General features: G+C 41.7%; 1 protein-coding gene across 9 annotated transcripts in view; it reads left to right on the top strand.

Moving 5' to 3' along the window:
• Positions 1 to 9,063: 9,063 nt before the first annotated feature.
• The window catches only part of Etv1 (ETS variant transcription factor 1), an 86,938-nt gene continuing 82,564 nt past the window's right edge, over positions 9,064 to 13,437 (top strand). For 2 of the 9 annotated variants that reach the window (XM_087206705.1, XM_087206707.1), the window contains exons 1-5: positions 9,064 to 9,239; positions 9,337 to 9,532; positions 9,661 to 9,792; positions 10,601 to 10,688; positions 12,076 to 12,123. In XM_087206705.1, coding sequence (XP_087062831.1) covers positions 9,748 to 9,792; positions 10,601 to 10,688; positions 12,076 to 12,123 — 181 coding nt within the window. In that variant the 5' untranslated portion in view covers positions 9,064 to 9,239; positions 9,337 to 9,532; positions 9,661 to 9,747. Of the gene's footprint in view, positions 9,240 to 9,336; positions 9,533 to 9,660; positions 9,793 to 9,906; positions 10,157 to 10,600; positions 10,689 to 12,075; positions 12,124 to 12,351; positions 12,649 to 13,437 lie in introns of those variants that run through there. The other 7 variants (XM_087206708.1, XM_087206709.1, XM_087206706.1 and 4 more) reach the window with 6 other exon arrangements.

The raw sequence follows: 13,437 nt of genomic DNA on the forward strand, positions 1-13,437 counted from the left end.
GTTAATTTACAAGAGGGCCAACAATGATCCTGGCCTTCTAGGTTGGGTCCCTTTTTCTCCTGTAGGAAGGCTGGTTTTTGTAATCAATAGTATAACAAAAGTCATGGCAGGTCACTTTCATGATAAGATTGTAAAGGACCATGGCCTCCACCTTGAGCTTTTGCTTCTGATTTCCCCACACTGGGGAAGCCACATGATCAACACCTTTATGGAGAAACTACATGGCAACATGCTAAAGAGCACAGCCAACAGTCAAGGAGGAACTGAGACCTGCCAAGTGCATGTGAGCTTGAAAGCTGATTTCCCAGCCTCAGATGACTCAGCCCTTCTCAACAGCTTGACTCTTAGCTCAGGAGACACTCAGAGCCAAAACCACCCAACTGAATTGCTCTAGGATTCTCAAGTCACAGAACCTGTGAAATAATAAATGCAGATTGATTTAAGCTGCCAAGTTTGGGGGCAGTTTGTAACTCCTCAGGGATAGTTAACTAACACAAGGCTTTCAGTGAAGATAGTTTGAGAAACAATAATTTAGAGTTTTCCTGAGCAGTGATCAGATATCTTCAATAAGAATTGATGACATCTTATTAAGTACATGTCTACATGTTGGAAAATAAGAAGAGTAGGTAGTGCATTGTTAGACTAAATGAGCTACTGATGCCTCTTCCTGTTCTAAGATGAAATGATCTGAATCCAAGCACTCTTACACTGAATTACATCAGAAATGAGTCAAGTAACCAGAGCTATTTATAGTAAATGTCATGGCCTTTTCCTCTTTTCTAACTGATAACACTATTTTAAGAATTCTGGAGAGATTTGGTAGGAGTGGATGTGACACGTGTATGCATAGAAAAGAATGTCTTTAAATTAAATAACAAGGATCAGTTTTAGGTCCCACCCATATACTTACCTGAACCATTGGGATTTTGCTTCCTGAATGCGTTTCTTGCAAGCTGCTTTCCTTTATTGACTCCAATGATGTAAAAAATGCCACATGCAAATCATTCCTCAGAAAGGTAAGGTTCCCATTCATAAATAGCTTATTTCTTGGTGGACCATGTTGCTTCCAAATATGTTTGAGAAACCAATGAGTGGTGACATTTTTGACACACCAATGAAGCAAAAAGTAATTTCAACTTACAGTCTAAAAGTGAGCCAAGAACAAAATCCTCGGTTTTATTTAGTGTGTGGCATAGAGATACAAAGATTTGTAGCTTTCTTTGATGTGCTCACATGAAATGCCTGTAGTCAAACGGCAGCTATTTTTAAACTTGAGAAGAAACTCAGGACAAAAGGAACATTTTAAATATAAAAGGGAATTCAGGAAGATCACAAAGAAGTGAAATCAGTATTACAAAGTTCAAAGACACATTGTTCTTCAAATACCAAGAAGCTGACTTAAATATTATTGGTGACCCCTATTCAGAGGAGACATTCCAGGGTTTAAGGAAGCAATGGACACAAGGCCATTCTTTTGCCCTCTTTTAGAAACTGTTTGGTTTTGGACCACTATTATGTTCTACCTTCTTGAGACTATGTCTCCTGTTGTGCCAGCCTTTTGAACTAAGTAAGGAGAGCGTAACTGTGGCGAGATAATGGGTGTGCTATGACAGGCGCCAAGTCAGCTGACCATTGGGGACCTGGGAGGGGACTCTGAAGTGTTAGTCCTGTCTCAGCAGCTGACGAGCTCTTGTCTCTACTGAAGACCAGGAAATGGCCCCTATTTTGTGGGAAGCCAGGCAACTGTTTTAAATTGGGCAGAAGTCAGGCTGTTCACTGTGTCAAGGACATCCTGACAGCCACCCAGTGGTCACAGGGAGTCCTCAATGGCACCAGCCCAATGAAGGTTTCCCTACAGAGGAGGTGTCTACTGGCATCTCTTAGAGAAAAGTTCTAAACTTTGCAAGAATGACAACTTTTCCAGATCACCAAATCTGCTGGGCAGTTTAAATATATTAGCTTGTGTCCTCCTTGCATACATTTTAGAAAATAGGTTGTATACCCATTATACAGATGTGGAAATGGGCATGTGGAAAGATGATAAAATCTGACCTGTTTTGGAACCAGAACTCAAATGTAAGATTGTCCCATGCAAAATTCACTTTCCACTATACCGTTGTTGTTGTTGCTGAATACATGAAAATAGGGGATGTGCTTTGAAGGGGATTTCAAAAGCAAGTAGTTTAAACTCTTCATTATTAGAGAGAGAGAGAGAAGTCACAATCATTTAAGTACCAATTGATTCTGAATTATGTACTTCAGATACTTTGCTATAGTTCACATAAATATCAGATCCTTGGAAATAAAAAGAAGAAAAAGGTATAAACCTGAATATTAGAGAAATATTGTTAGCCCAGTGAAACTTTAAGGGGTTTTTTTTGGCAATTTTAAAAGAAAGTCTTTTTGTTTTCTTTTCCAGCTTTGTGGAGGCATGATTGGCAAGTAAAAATTGTATTCCTTTAATGCATATAGTGAGATATTTTGATATATATACATATGTTGTTGTGAAATGATTATCATAATCAAACTAATTATTATTACAGGCATCATGTTCATAGTTACCTATTGTGTATGTGGTGAAAGCACTCCATATTCACTATCAAGAAAGCACTTGAAGGGGCTGGGGATTTAGCTCAGTGGTTCCACCTCCTGCCTCGCAAGTGCAAGGTCCTGAGTTCGATCCCCAGTACCAAAAAAAAAGAAAGAAAAATGAAGCACTTGAAGCCAGGTATTGTGGTGGACACCTGTAAACCAAACACTCAGGATGCTAAGGCAGCAGTATCACCATGAGTTTGAGGTCAGGATGGGCTACATAGTGAGTTAAAAGCCAGCCTGAATTACACAGTAAGATCCTGTCTCAAAAACAAGACAAAAGCAAAACTGAACAAACAAAAAGAACATAAAATCTATAATCAAGAATAAGAATGAATTTTTATCTTACAGTTGTTTGTACTAAGACACTCTACCCTTTTCAGGTGTCAAGTAATTGTTGTGTGTGTTTGTGTTCAGAATAGCCATTGCCCACACATTACTTGGGTAAATAATTGAAATTTGTTTATATTTTAGAGGCAGACAATTCAGAAGCATGCTATCCCATCATTAATTCATTCACCTGACACTATTCATAAAAACCTTCTATGTGCCAGTGACTAAGAGCATAAGGTTGTAAGGAGTTTATTAAATGAAAACACAGCAAGAAATCCAGACTATAGAGGTATGGAGAAATACCAGTTTTGAGAGCTGACAAGAGGGAGCTTTCCTAATGCTACTTTGGGATTCAGCAATGGGGAAAACAATGTACATTCCATGAGGTATTTTGTGAAGACAGCCTGAAAATATTATTTCTCCTAATGTTTAGTATTTATTGAAGATTAACTTCCCTTCCTCTCTCTGTCCTTCCCTTCTTCCTTTCCTTCCTTCTTCCCCTCCCTCCCTGTTTCCCTTCTTTCTTTTGTTTCATTTTTAAGATACTGGAGATTGAATCCAGGGAACCCTGAGCTATATCCCTGCCCCAATTATAAAGCTTTTGAAACAGTTTTTCCTAATTGTCCAGCCTGGCCTCGAACTTGGGACTCTCCTGCCTCAGACTCCAGACTAGTTGGGATTATGAGCCTGAACCAACATGCTTGCAAAAGTGAACTCTATTGTTGGTGCTTTAAATCATGCTAAGTCAAGTTGTAAATTGGGAGAAGAGAATTCTATTTCTGCAACAGACTTTGGAATCCCTTTTTTTTTTTTTTTTGGTCTTGTCATCAACTTATCATTTATATTTGAAGAAAACAGTGACCACACTTGACTCTTTCAGACTCTCTGTGTCATCTGGAAAACAACTACAAGTGGAGATTGGTGAGATCTGTTAATATTTTACTAACTGTCAATTTCTGGGTAGGTGGTTACATCAGGAGTGAACTTTATTCATTTTGCTTGTGTTTTGTTATTAGTTTATTATTCTTCTATAATAAGTAGGTCTCACATAAAGAGAATAAAAAAGAAAAAATATTCCCTTCAATTAAAAAGTATAATAAGAAGGTGATTGGAAATAAAATAAATGTCTAAGAGAATATATGTACTGTATGTATAAGTATATATACACTCACTGTTTTGTACACTATTTTTTTCTTCTTAACAGCATGCTTTATAATTCTGTATATTCTGTTTCCTGCTTTTTTCACTTAACATGCTATGCTGAATAGATACTGTGGACAACAGACTGGAATAATTACAGAGTTAATGTAACATACACAAGAGGAACAGGGGCTGAGGAAGAGTATGGACCATGGCAAACTGAAAGCCCATACCCCATTGCAAGGAGTGTCAACTCCTGTTGACAGTCGCCATGTGAGGATTTGGGCCCAAGGGTATCATATTTTCTATTTTTCCCAATAAGGCTGGAAGTCTGGATTTTTATCTTCAATCTGAACTTTAAATGTTGACAATGAGTTCCTCGTGACTGTTGGTTACTTGGTTCAAGCAAAAGACAATTGCACTAGCTCACTTCACAGGCCTCCCCTGTGTATCTTAGGGACATGTTGAGAGACAAACTGCACAAAATCTGCAATAGAATTTCCACTTGAAGTGCTTCCTGTACCAGAGAAAGCTCACTGGATCAGGAACTACAGAGCAACCTAGCAATTTGCATTCCAACAAGGACTTTTTCATAAAATCTCAAGTTTGAGAACCAAGGAAACACTTTTTAATGCTATATAACCATGCATAACAATATTAGTTCATAATTATAACTGAATTCCAAATTATTAAAGTATCATGCTTTATTAAACCGTTTCTTTACTGGCAGATGGAGTAGCTTTTAGATTTTTCCTTTTACAAATACTTCAATAATGGTCTTTATGAACCACTGCTTTGACGTTTGTGGGTATCATTTCCCAAATCAGGATTATTGCATCCAATTTGGGGGTGAAATAGATATTGTAGATTTTAAGGTCTAGTAGCTATTGAAATTTACTTTTTTGTTTATTTGTTTTTGAGACAGGGTCTTGCTATGTAACCCAGGCTAGCCTTGAACTCACTGTGTAGCCAAACTGGCTTCGAACTCAAGGCGATCCTCTTGCCTCAGCCTCCTGAGTGCTGGGATTACAGGTGAGCACCACCACGCCCAGTGAAACTTCCTTTTCAGAAGTTACAAAAATTCACATTTCAATCGGTTCTATATGTGAGTACCCTAATCCCAACATCCCAATCTGGATAATATATTTTCCTACCTTTACAAGTTAGATACATTATTTTTAAAGTGTTTGCTGTCCTAACTTCTAGTCCAGTTAAGAGATTTTTAATCACATGTCCATCAGCCATTTTCATTTCGTCTACTTTAGGGTGTTTACAGATTTGCAGCAGCTGACAACGGCAGTGTTGAGAATGGGGGGAGAATAGCCTCTACAGCATCTCTACTTGTTGCCTCATTCCTAGGCTGCAGTTTCTCCCCAGATCCTAGCCTCCCTTCTGCAGACAGGTCCTAGAGCTGTTCCTTGGCTGTCAGCACGCTGTTGGGACGCTATGCTTCCCTTGGGAGCAATAACAGCAATAATTTATCACTATTACCCTACGGAGGAGGACTGAACCCAGAGCCTGGCACAGAATGGGGAAGCACTGTACCCCTGAGCTACAACACCAGCCCTTTTACAACTTTCGTTTTGAGATTTTCATTCTGAATTTGTCATTCTCCTACCTCAGTCCAGACAGTAGTTGGAGTTGCAGGTAGGCATCACTGTGCCTTGCTGGAATTATTTTCACTTGTTCATTTCCTTTGCCAGTTTTGCTATCTTCTCCTTATCTACTTGATGTAGTCCTATGGGGAGTAGGCCATCAACGATTTTCCTTCCACAGTATTGTAATAAAACCAATTATATAAATTACTAGTTTAGTTAATAATCTGATTTTCAAAGGCGTTCATTTGATTTTAATCCTGTTAACTATTTTAAAGAAGCAGCACCATTTTAGCTTCTTTTCTTAACGTACTTTAAGAAATTCACTTTCGTACGCATTTGCAATATAATGCCATGGAAAGTTAACTCCAGAGAAGCTAGCAATGAATATTATTTTACTGTGTAAAATAACAGCAGAAGAACTATAAAGATTTAAATAGTTTTATATACACGTTCAAAATTTTCCAAACTAAAACGTAGACTTTTATGGGGGAGGGGCTTTCTCTCAGGAGCTCGTATTTAAAATCCCAAACGGGATTTCAGATACAAGTAAATACATGGCAGAGCTCCTCGGCCTGTCCTCAGCCATTCTATGCCTGAAATCCTGCCAAAATGAAATTTTCCATTCAAGAAGGGCTGGCATTTGCTAAGCTGATTTAAAAAAGACATTCTCCAAAGTCGTGGAAACTTGCTGCAACTTCTGACATGCTCTCTGGTGGACAGAACTGCGGCGGCCGCGGACATTTTCCATCCCTGTAACATTTTCTGCAAAATAAATTCCCGGCCCTTGCAAAGCCTTCAGCTACTGGGTCTGTTGACTTCCAGTGCCCAGTGCCTCTGTCTCACTAAGTATGGAGAAGCAGAAGCGACAAGAGAGAAACTGTCTCGTGCAGGGTGCAGGCAAAGAGCAGAGACAGTGGCAGAGCAGGAGCGGTTCTGCAGGCCCCTCGCGAGAGGCTCTCGTTTAATTCGGTCTGAACGCGGTCTAAAACCGCTACAGCGAGAACGGCCGCTTCCGCACACGAGGACATCACTGTCACTGACTGCGAAGGTCGAACAGTTAACAGAGAAGTCGGGACAAAGAACCCAAAGGCAGGCTGCGGAGCCCCCGGGAAGTGGTGACCACAGAGCCCAGCGTGGTACCCTGGCGGGGCAGGGTGGGCGCTGGGACGGAAACCGAAACTCTCCGCCTCGAAAACCCAGGAGAAGCGCCAAAAGCGGACGCCGTGGCAGACAGCAGAAGCAGAGGTGACGGCTACAAAACCCTCAGCGAGAAAACTCCTCTTTTTACCCTCGAACTGTTTGCACTTCTAAAACCACTGCCTGGATGAAGCCCCGAGCAGGAGATCCTAGAACTTTTTTCCCCACTTTCAGTTCTCTTCCTTTTGCGTAGCTCCTTTTCCTAGGCTGTGCACCCTGAAATTATCCCTGAGCCTTAATTTCGAATTTAATTTACTTTTCTGGCACGTTTTTGCTCCCAGACCCAAACAAAGCTCCTTTTCCTCATCAAGTATTTGTTTCACGGACGGGACAAAGAAGAGACTGCGAGGCATAAAAAAGTTGTGTGGTTTTGGGGAACTCTGGGGCCTTTGTTGTGTCATTTCCCCTTGCCCCTCCACGCCCCCAAACACGTGACCAAGAATGGCCGGAATTTTTGTGAATGGAGCCGAAAGGTGGGTGAGGGGGGGCAGGCGGGACTCCGCCCCCTTCCCTAAATCGACCAATCACCTAGTTGAGCGCTGCGGGGTCAGCAATAAACAACAATGGGCAGGGAATTTACGGCTCCTTATTGGTTGTAGGAAGAACCTCGCGGGGGCCTAAGCCGAAGCTCCGCCCTCTCCCCAGTTACCCTGGATACCCGGGGGCCTCCGGCCGCAGAAAAGGTCTTTGGAAACCATTGCTCTGATTACAGGGTCTGGGTTTTCCCGGGAGGGCGGAATGGCAAGGCATCCTTGGCGCTGTGCCTCTCCTGGTTGCACCTTCGTGGAGAACCGGAGAGCCTCTGTTCCGGCCTCGGGGTCCAGGCTGCGCCCGGAATCTCCCCTGCTGGGACTCAAAGGCAGTTCCCGCCCAAAAAGCTTGCCGAGCTCGGGGTGCACTCGCCGTGCTGTTTCAGGGAAAGCCGGGTGCGCGCGCCTGCTCTGCATTTACTACTCCTTTCCCCCGTAGTCGGTGCGGCCTTTTTGCTCTTGACCTAGATCGTGCCCCTCCTGCCAGGGTCCAGAGTGAGTGGGCGCTCACTCTCCACTTTAAAGCGCCCGCACTAGGTTCCACTTAGGGAAGGAAACTTTTGAGATGGAAATTGGGAAGGGCAGCACGTATCCCGTATCCCAGCGAGCTGTACGGCTGCCGGAAACGTCCTTTGGTCGCTGGCTCCGCTGGCCACCAGAGTCACAAGTGAATTTCAACACCACTGAGTCCCAGGCCCTTCCCCTGGGCCCCCATTCCCTGTCGGGCCGTGGCTTCTAAAGTGACGCTTTAGGGCTCCAAGCCCCGCGGCAGGGTCGGGGCCGGTGGCCTCAGGATGCAGTCTGGACTTCCTGAACGTCTCGGGGGGGCAAGGTCCTTGCAACTCGAGCCCTCTCCCCTGTCGCCCTCAACCCCGGGCTGGGGCTGTTTGAAAGCTCGGGAAGACGTGAAAGCGTCAGGTCCAGTAAGCGACGCCCAGGAAAGCCGCGGGCCGAGACCTGCGCGCCACCGGGCCCCGCTTGCCCCTCCCCACCCCCGCGGAGGACAGGAAGCGATTTCCCCTCCCCAGCGCTCCAGGAGGGAGCGGTCTGATTTTTAGACTTTCCCCAGTCCTCCCTCCCAACGCAGCCACCCCCGTAAGCAATTCCTCAGCTTCTCCCTCGGTTTTCCTTTATTTTCCCCTCCCGCGGACGATGGCAGCTCATGGCAGTTGAAAATGGGTTAGGAAATGTTTGAATAACCATAGTGGTGGGCAGTGTTGAGAAAGGAGAGAACTTGGGCCAACAGCGTAGCGGGAAGCAGACTAGAGATCGAGGCGAGCTCCTGGTCCGGCCGAGTAGAGAAGGGTTGGAGGTTTAGGGGGGCTGGGGTGCGGGCACGGACGTAGGGGACTGCACGTGAGTGCTGCGTACACCTAAAGCCTCCAGCGAGGCTTTTGGGGAATCAGCCCGGTAGTGGACCAAACACACCCGCAATGAGGACGGGCGCCCCGGACCGCGTGGTTTCAGTATCCCCAGACGCCTTAACAATAAACAGGGAGTTAGGGAGGAAGTCGGTTTCCTCCGTGGCTTTTCCCAGCTGCGGACCCCGCGCTGGCTGGAGCAGCGCGGGCTGGGGCGGAGGGGTGCAGGGGACCCGCGGGAAGGGGCCGCCAGCCTCGTGATTGACAGCCCGAAATCTGATCTTGTGAAAGAGACGTGGAGCCAATAGGAGGCAGCGATCCATCAGTTTGGATTGGAGGCCCCTGGAGGAGAAGTAGAGGAAAAACCACCGAATTGAGCTCTGTCAGAGGCGCTTTCGGCTTCCAAGGGGAAGTGCTGGGCGATAATTAATGTTTTTATTAAATTTGGAGGGAATTTTTTGCAGCCGTTCGCCTAGCGTGGCCTTCAGGTGGGTCTTTCCAACAACTTTTTGTGTCTCTCCAGATAATTGCATGGTTATGGGTTGCAAAAACTATCCTTCTGAAAGAGGTATCTCGTCTCTTTAGTCCCGTTAGGTGCAAAGCAAGTCTCCTTGATCGCCATTGCTAGTTTTGCACACGTTTGCGAATCAGAGCTGTCCGGGGTACACCGACGCGCAGGGAAACATCGAGAGTGTAAATAAATACAGCGCATCCGGTTCGGATTTTTGCTACTGCCGAAAATATGTAAATTGTGAACTCTCTTGGCTCTCTTAGGATCCAGGTGAAGGAGGCGGTGTAGGGAGGGTTATTTTTGTGAATGGGACTGTCGGAGGGTAATTAGCTATGCAAATTCGAGAGCTTCATTCATGATTTTTTTTTAAAGCCTAAAGCCATCTTGTTCCCCTCTAGGTTGATAGAAGTCCAGATCCCGAGGAAATCTCCAGATAAATGCTCAAAATATAAAACACTGAGCTAATATTTGCGAAGAGCAGCAGAATGGATGGATTTTATGACCAGCAAGTGCCTTACATGGTCACCAATGTGAGTGATCAGTGCGAAAGTTGCTGTTGATAAACTTGACTCCGCCGAGGGGTGGGGAGAGGGAGTGAAGGAGAAGGGAGGGGCAGGGGGTTGGGATTGCAGATACTTTATCTGCTTTGTTGCCACTGTAGGGCGACTCTGCTTCTAGAAGCCCAATCTTCAAAATGAGCTTACCTTTCAGTGGTTTGGATAAGGCGTAGTTTTGTTTTTAAGATCCCTTTTTCTGATTAAAGTGCCCAAGATGAGTGGAAGAGGAGATGGAGGGCAGCAGCAGCTGCTGAACTCAAAGTTTGTGGCTGGGTTTGTCTGCCACATTGAAAAGAAAGAAGTTGAGACAAATGCTGACACATTGTGTTTACATGGGGTGTTTTGATTTTTGCTATTTTTTTCCTCATTTTCTCTCTCACTTGTTTTCATTTCTCCACTCCTTTTGCTTTTATTTTTTGAGGGTGGCTTTCTGAGAGAATAAAATTCATTGTAGTTTAATCTAGCTCTTATTCAGCTTAAAAACGACTTTAAGTGTAATAGCTTGATGTTGTTTTGATGCTGAAATACTATGAATATATATGACTGATAAACAGTAGTGTTAGGATCGGTGCATGGAGCAACTCTCCCCTGCTGTTGAATTCTCAGCATAAGCTTTCGCTGTCAAATAAAGGCAGAAAATTAATATTAGACTTGATCCTATAAACTTATTTTTCTATTCAGAGAGGATCCAGTAGGATTTTGTTATGTATGCATGTGTACTTTTGTGTGTGACATCTGAGGTTTACATTTTTTAAAAAGGATTTTATCTTTCCCTTTGTAGAGTCAGCGTGGGAGAAATTGTAACGAGAAACCAACAAATGTCAGGAAAAGAAAATTCATTAACAGAGATCTGGCTCATGATTCAGAAGGTGAGGTTCGATTCTGAGCTGAATCCCCCCTTTTTACCTACATTCTCTGCCCTCACTAAGAAAGGAAGAACTTCGGTCTTAGCTAAAAAATAATAAACTTTGAAGTTATTGAATTTAACCAAGACTTTTACTTGGAATAGCTTACATAACGTAACAGTTTGCATTAGAGAATATTTTATGAACTTGTCGCAAACTAATGAAAGAAGGAAAAAAACCTCAACAATGACATTCTTCTTTTACTCATTGTTTCGTGTTTACTCTTGCCCATATGGCATATAACTAATCCCATACACTAAAATAACAACTTAAAATATCCAACACAGAAGGACAAAGTAAGATGCTATGTACACTGCTTATGTTTTTCTTTCTACTTTATTACAAGTTAAATGACATAAACTGATGTTTCTTTTCTCATCATCTTTATACTAAAAGCACATACTATTATCAGAATTTTCATGGGCAAGTTTGATAACTAGATGATGCAGTCAGAACATCTTGTTAATAGACCTTAAAGTGTTCACTGTATCATACTTAAGGCCTAATTAATACTTATGATACTATTTGGGAAATTAGGTTGTACATTCCTTTTATGAACTGATGGTTGGAGGTCAATGTATTATACATTATTTCAGCCATATGGGGGCATTCATAATAAATTGAAAGTACTTAGGTTTAATTATCAAAGTTCAGTTATGCAGTTTAAATTAGATGTACTGAATAATACTGAAACTTTCTTAAATCTCATACTTTTTGGGCATCTCCTGTCTCCCTGGTGTGACGATATACAGTTTGGGACTAGATAATAAACCAGTACCAGGGGATTATATGTCTTTGACTTTTATAAATCTATTAATATACAAAATTTAATTTGTATTTCAAGTTGTTCTTTTTAGTTTTGAGACATTAAACCTGAAAACAGTACTTTGAGAATTAACTTCTTATAACATGTATGTAAGATTCAGGTGATGTAAATAAAATGCTTTCCAGTCTTTCCCAAATTTCCTTTACTACTGTTTTAGCAAGAGTTGAGAAAGGTTTCTGTGAATAGACCACCTTTGCTTCAGCATGTTTTGAAAATTCTGGTTTATGGTTTTTTTTGGTTTTTTTTAGTACCCTACATTTACTTATTAAGCTATTTGTTAAAAAGCAGGAAAAAAAAAGAAAGGTGATTGACTTTATTATTTGGTTGACTAAAGAATTTCTTAAAGTGTTGCTTAATAGACATCAAAAGTAGGATTACTGTGCTATTTATTATGAATATTATTTTTCTATCCACTCCCTTTCCCCAAATTAAATTCGTATTTAAAATCAATTTTATAACAAACATTTGCATTTAATGTCTAAAGATTTTCAAATCTTATGTTTATGTCTTTGAATTGTTTTTTAGAACTCTTTCAAGATCTAAGTCAATTGCAGGAAACATGGCTTGCAGAAGGTAAGGCAAAAAAAAAAAATGCCTAAAAAGGGGGAAAAGCAACTCTAGAGGGGGGAAAGAAAGTCTTGAACTTGCTGTCTTAATGTTCAGCCCAATTAATTGAGCTCTAAAAGAGCCACCTCATGTGTCATGCATACATTAGAGCCTCTGATGAGTTTGTCTTTGGGGACTCTGGGGCGGCACTACCCAGTGTCATCACAAATTACCAGGAGAAATTGCTTCCAGCTCACAATCACATCTGCTTTTGGCAAGAACTAATGCACCAAGACTTCAAGTTCTAAGCCTCTGTTCAGATTTTAATTGCAATTGATCAGGTTTATATTATTGTACCTCGAGAGACCTCCTAGAGCCAGAACCCGGCTGGCTTGCTGTTTCCTTTAGAGCAGCGCATATCATTATTTGGTGTTCTGGTGGAGGACTTTTCTGATGGCAGAAATTAGTTTCTCTGGGTTCATCAGGACGGGATGCTTCAAGATTTAAGTGCAAGTGTCTTCTTTCCACCTTGCTCACAACACAGAACATTAGGTGTGTATCCACTACTTAGGAAATCTATGGGTTTAAAATAAATCTTCGGGGGATTTAAGGATGTTAAAAATGTTTTCTGTGTATTATTATGCATGTGGTGTTTGTTGAAACTGACCTTTGCTATTTCGTCACTTTTATTAGGGTTTATTTAATATAACAAGGAGACATTTAAAGGCATTTTAGACTATTTTTTGATAAAATTTAATGGTGCAACCTACTATATCTCCTATAGTGTGCAACTTTATATATAGAAACAATGAGATACTGCTTCAGTAAAGCTTTATATATCTTCAGAAATGTCTAATGTTGAGAGATTTTTCTTGGCATCTAAAATTTAAAGTTTTCCTTTTGGATTGGGCAGAGTAAATGTGAAATGTTAGTTTTATGAATTGTTTTTTAGGAAACAAAAGAGTAAATTATAGATATTTGAGCACTGAGTATAATTGTGTTACTGGTGTGTTCACATACCATGAGAAATCTGCAATTTTGGAGACAAATTTTTAAGGTGGTTGAAAGAGAGGGGGTCTCTGAATGGGACTCGAGTGTTGTGGCTACTTTGACATGGACTGATGTTTTATCAGTGGTCTTGTATGCTGTTGACTAAGTTGCTATTAGCAGGTAAAATAAGTTTCTTTGTTTTGCTGATATTCTAGTTCTCCAAAGAGCTTTTGCAATCTTTATGAATCTTTTAAGTTAAATAGCTTTCCCACTAGTCCTTGTAAAGGGTGATTGTATTTGTATGTTAATAAAAGGTAAATATTAGTGAAAGTTTTGATTGTAATTAAAGGT

This window comes from Heterocephalus glaber, unplaced genomic scaffold (assembly GCF_053883595.1).
Source record: "Heterocephalus glaber isolate CG9 unplaced genomic scaffold, H.glaber_assembly_v1.0 deba00000676, whole genome shotgun sequence".
In the NCBI taxonomy this organism is placed as follows: Eukaryota; Metazoa; Chordata; class Mammalia; order Rodentia; family Bathyergidae; genus Heterocephalus; species Heterocephalus glaber.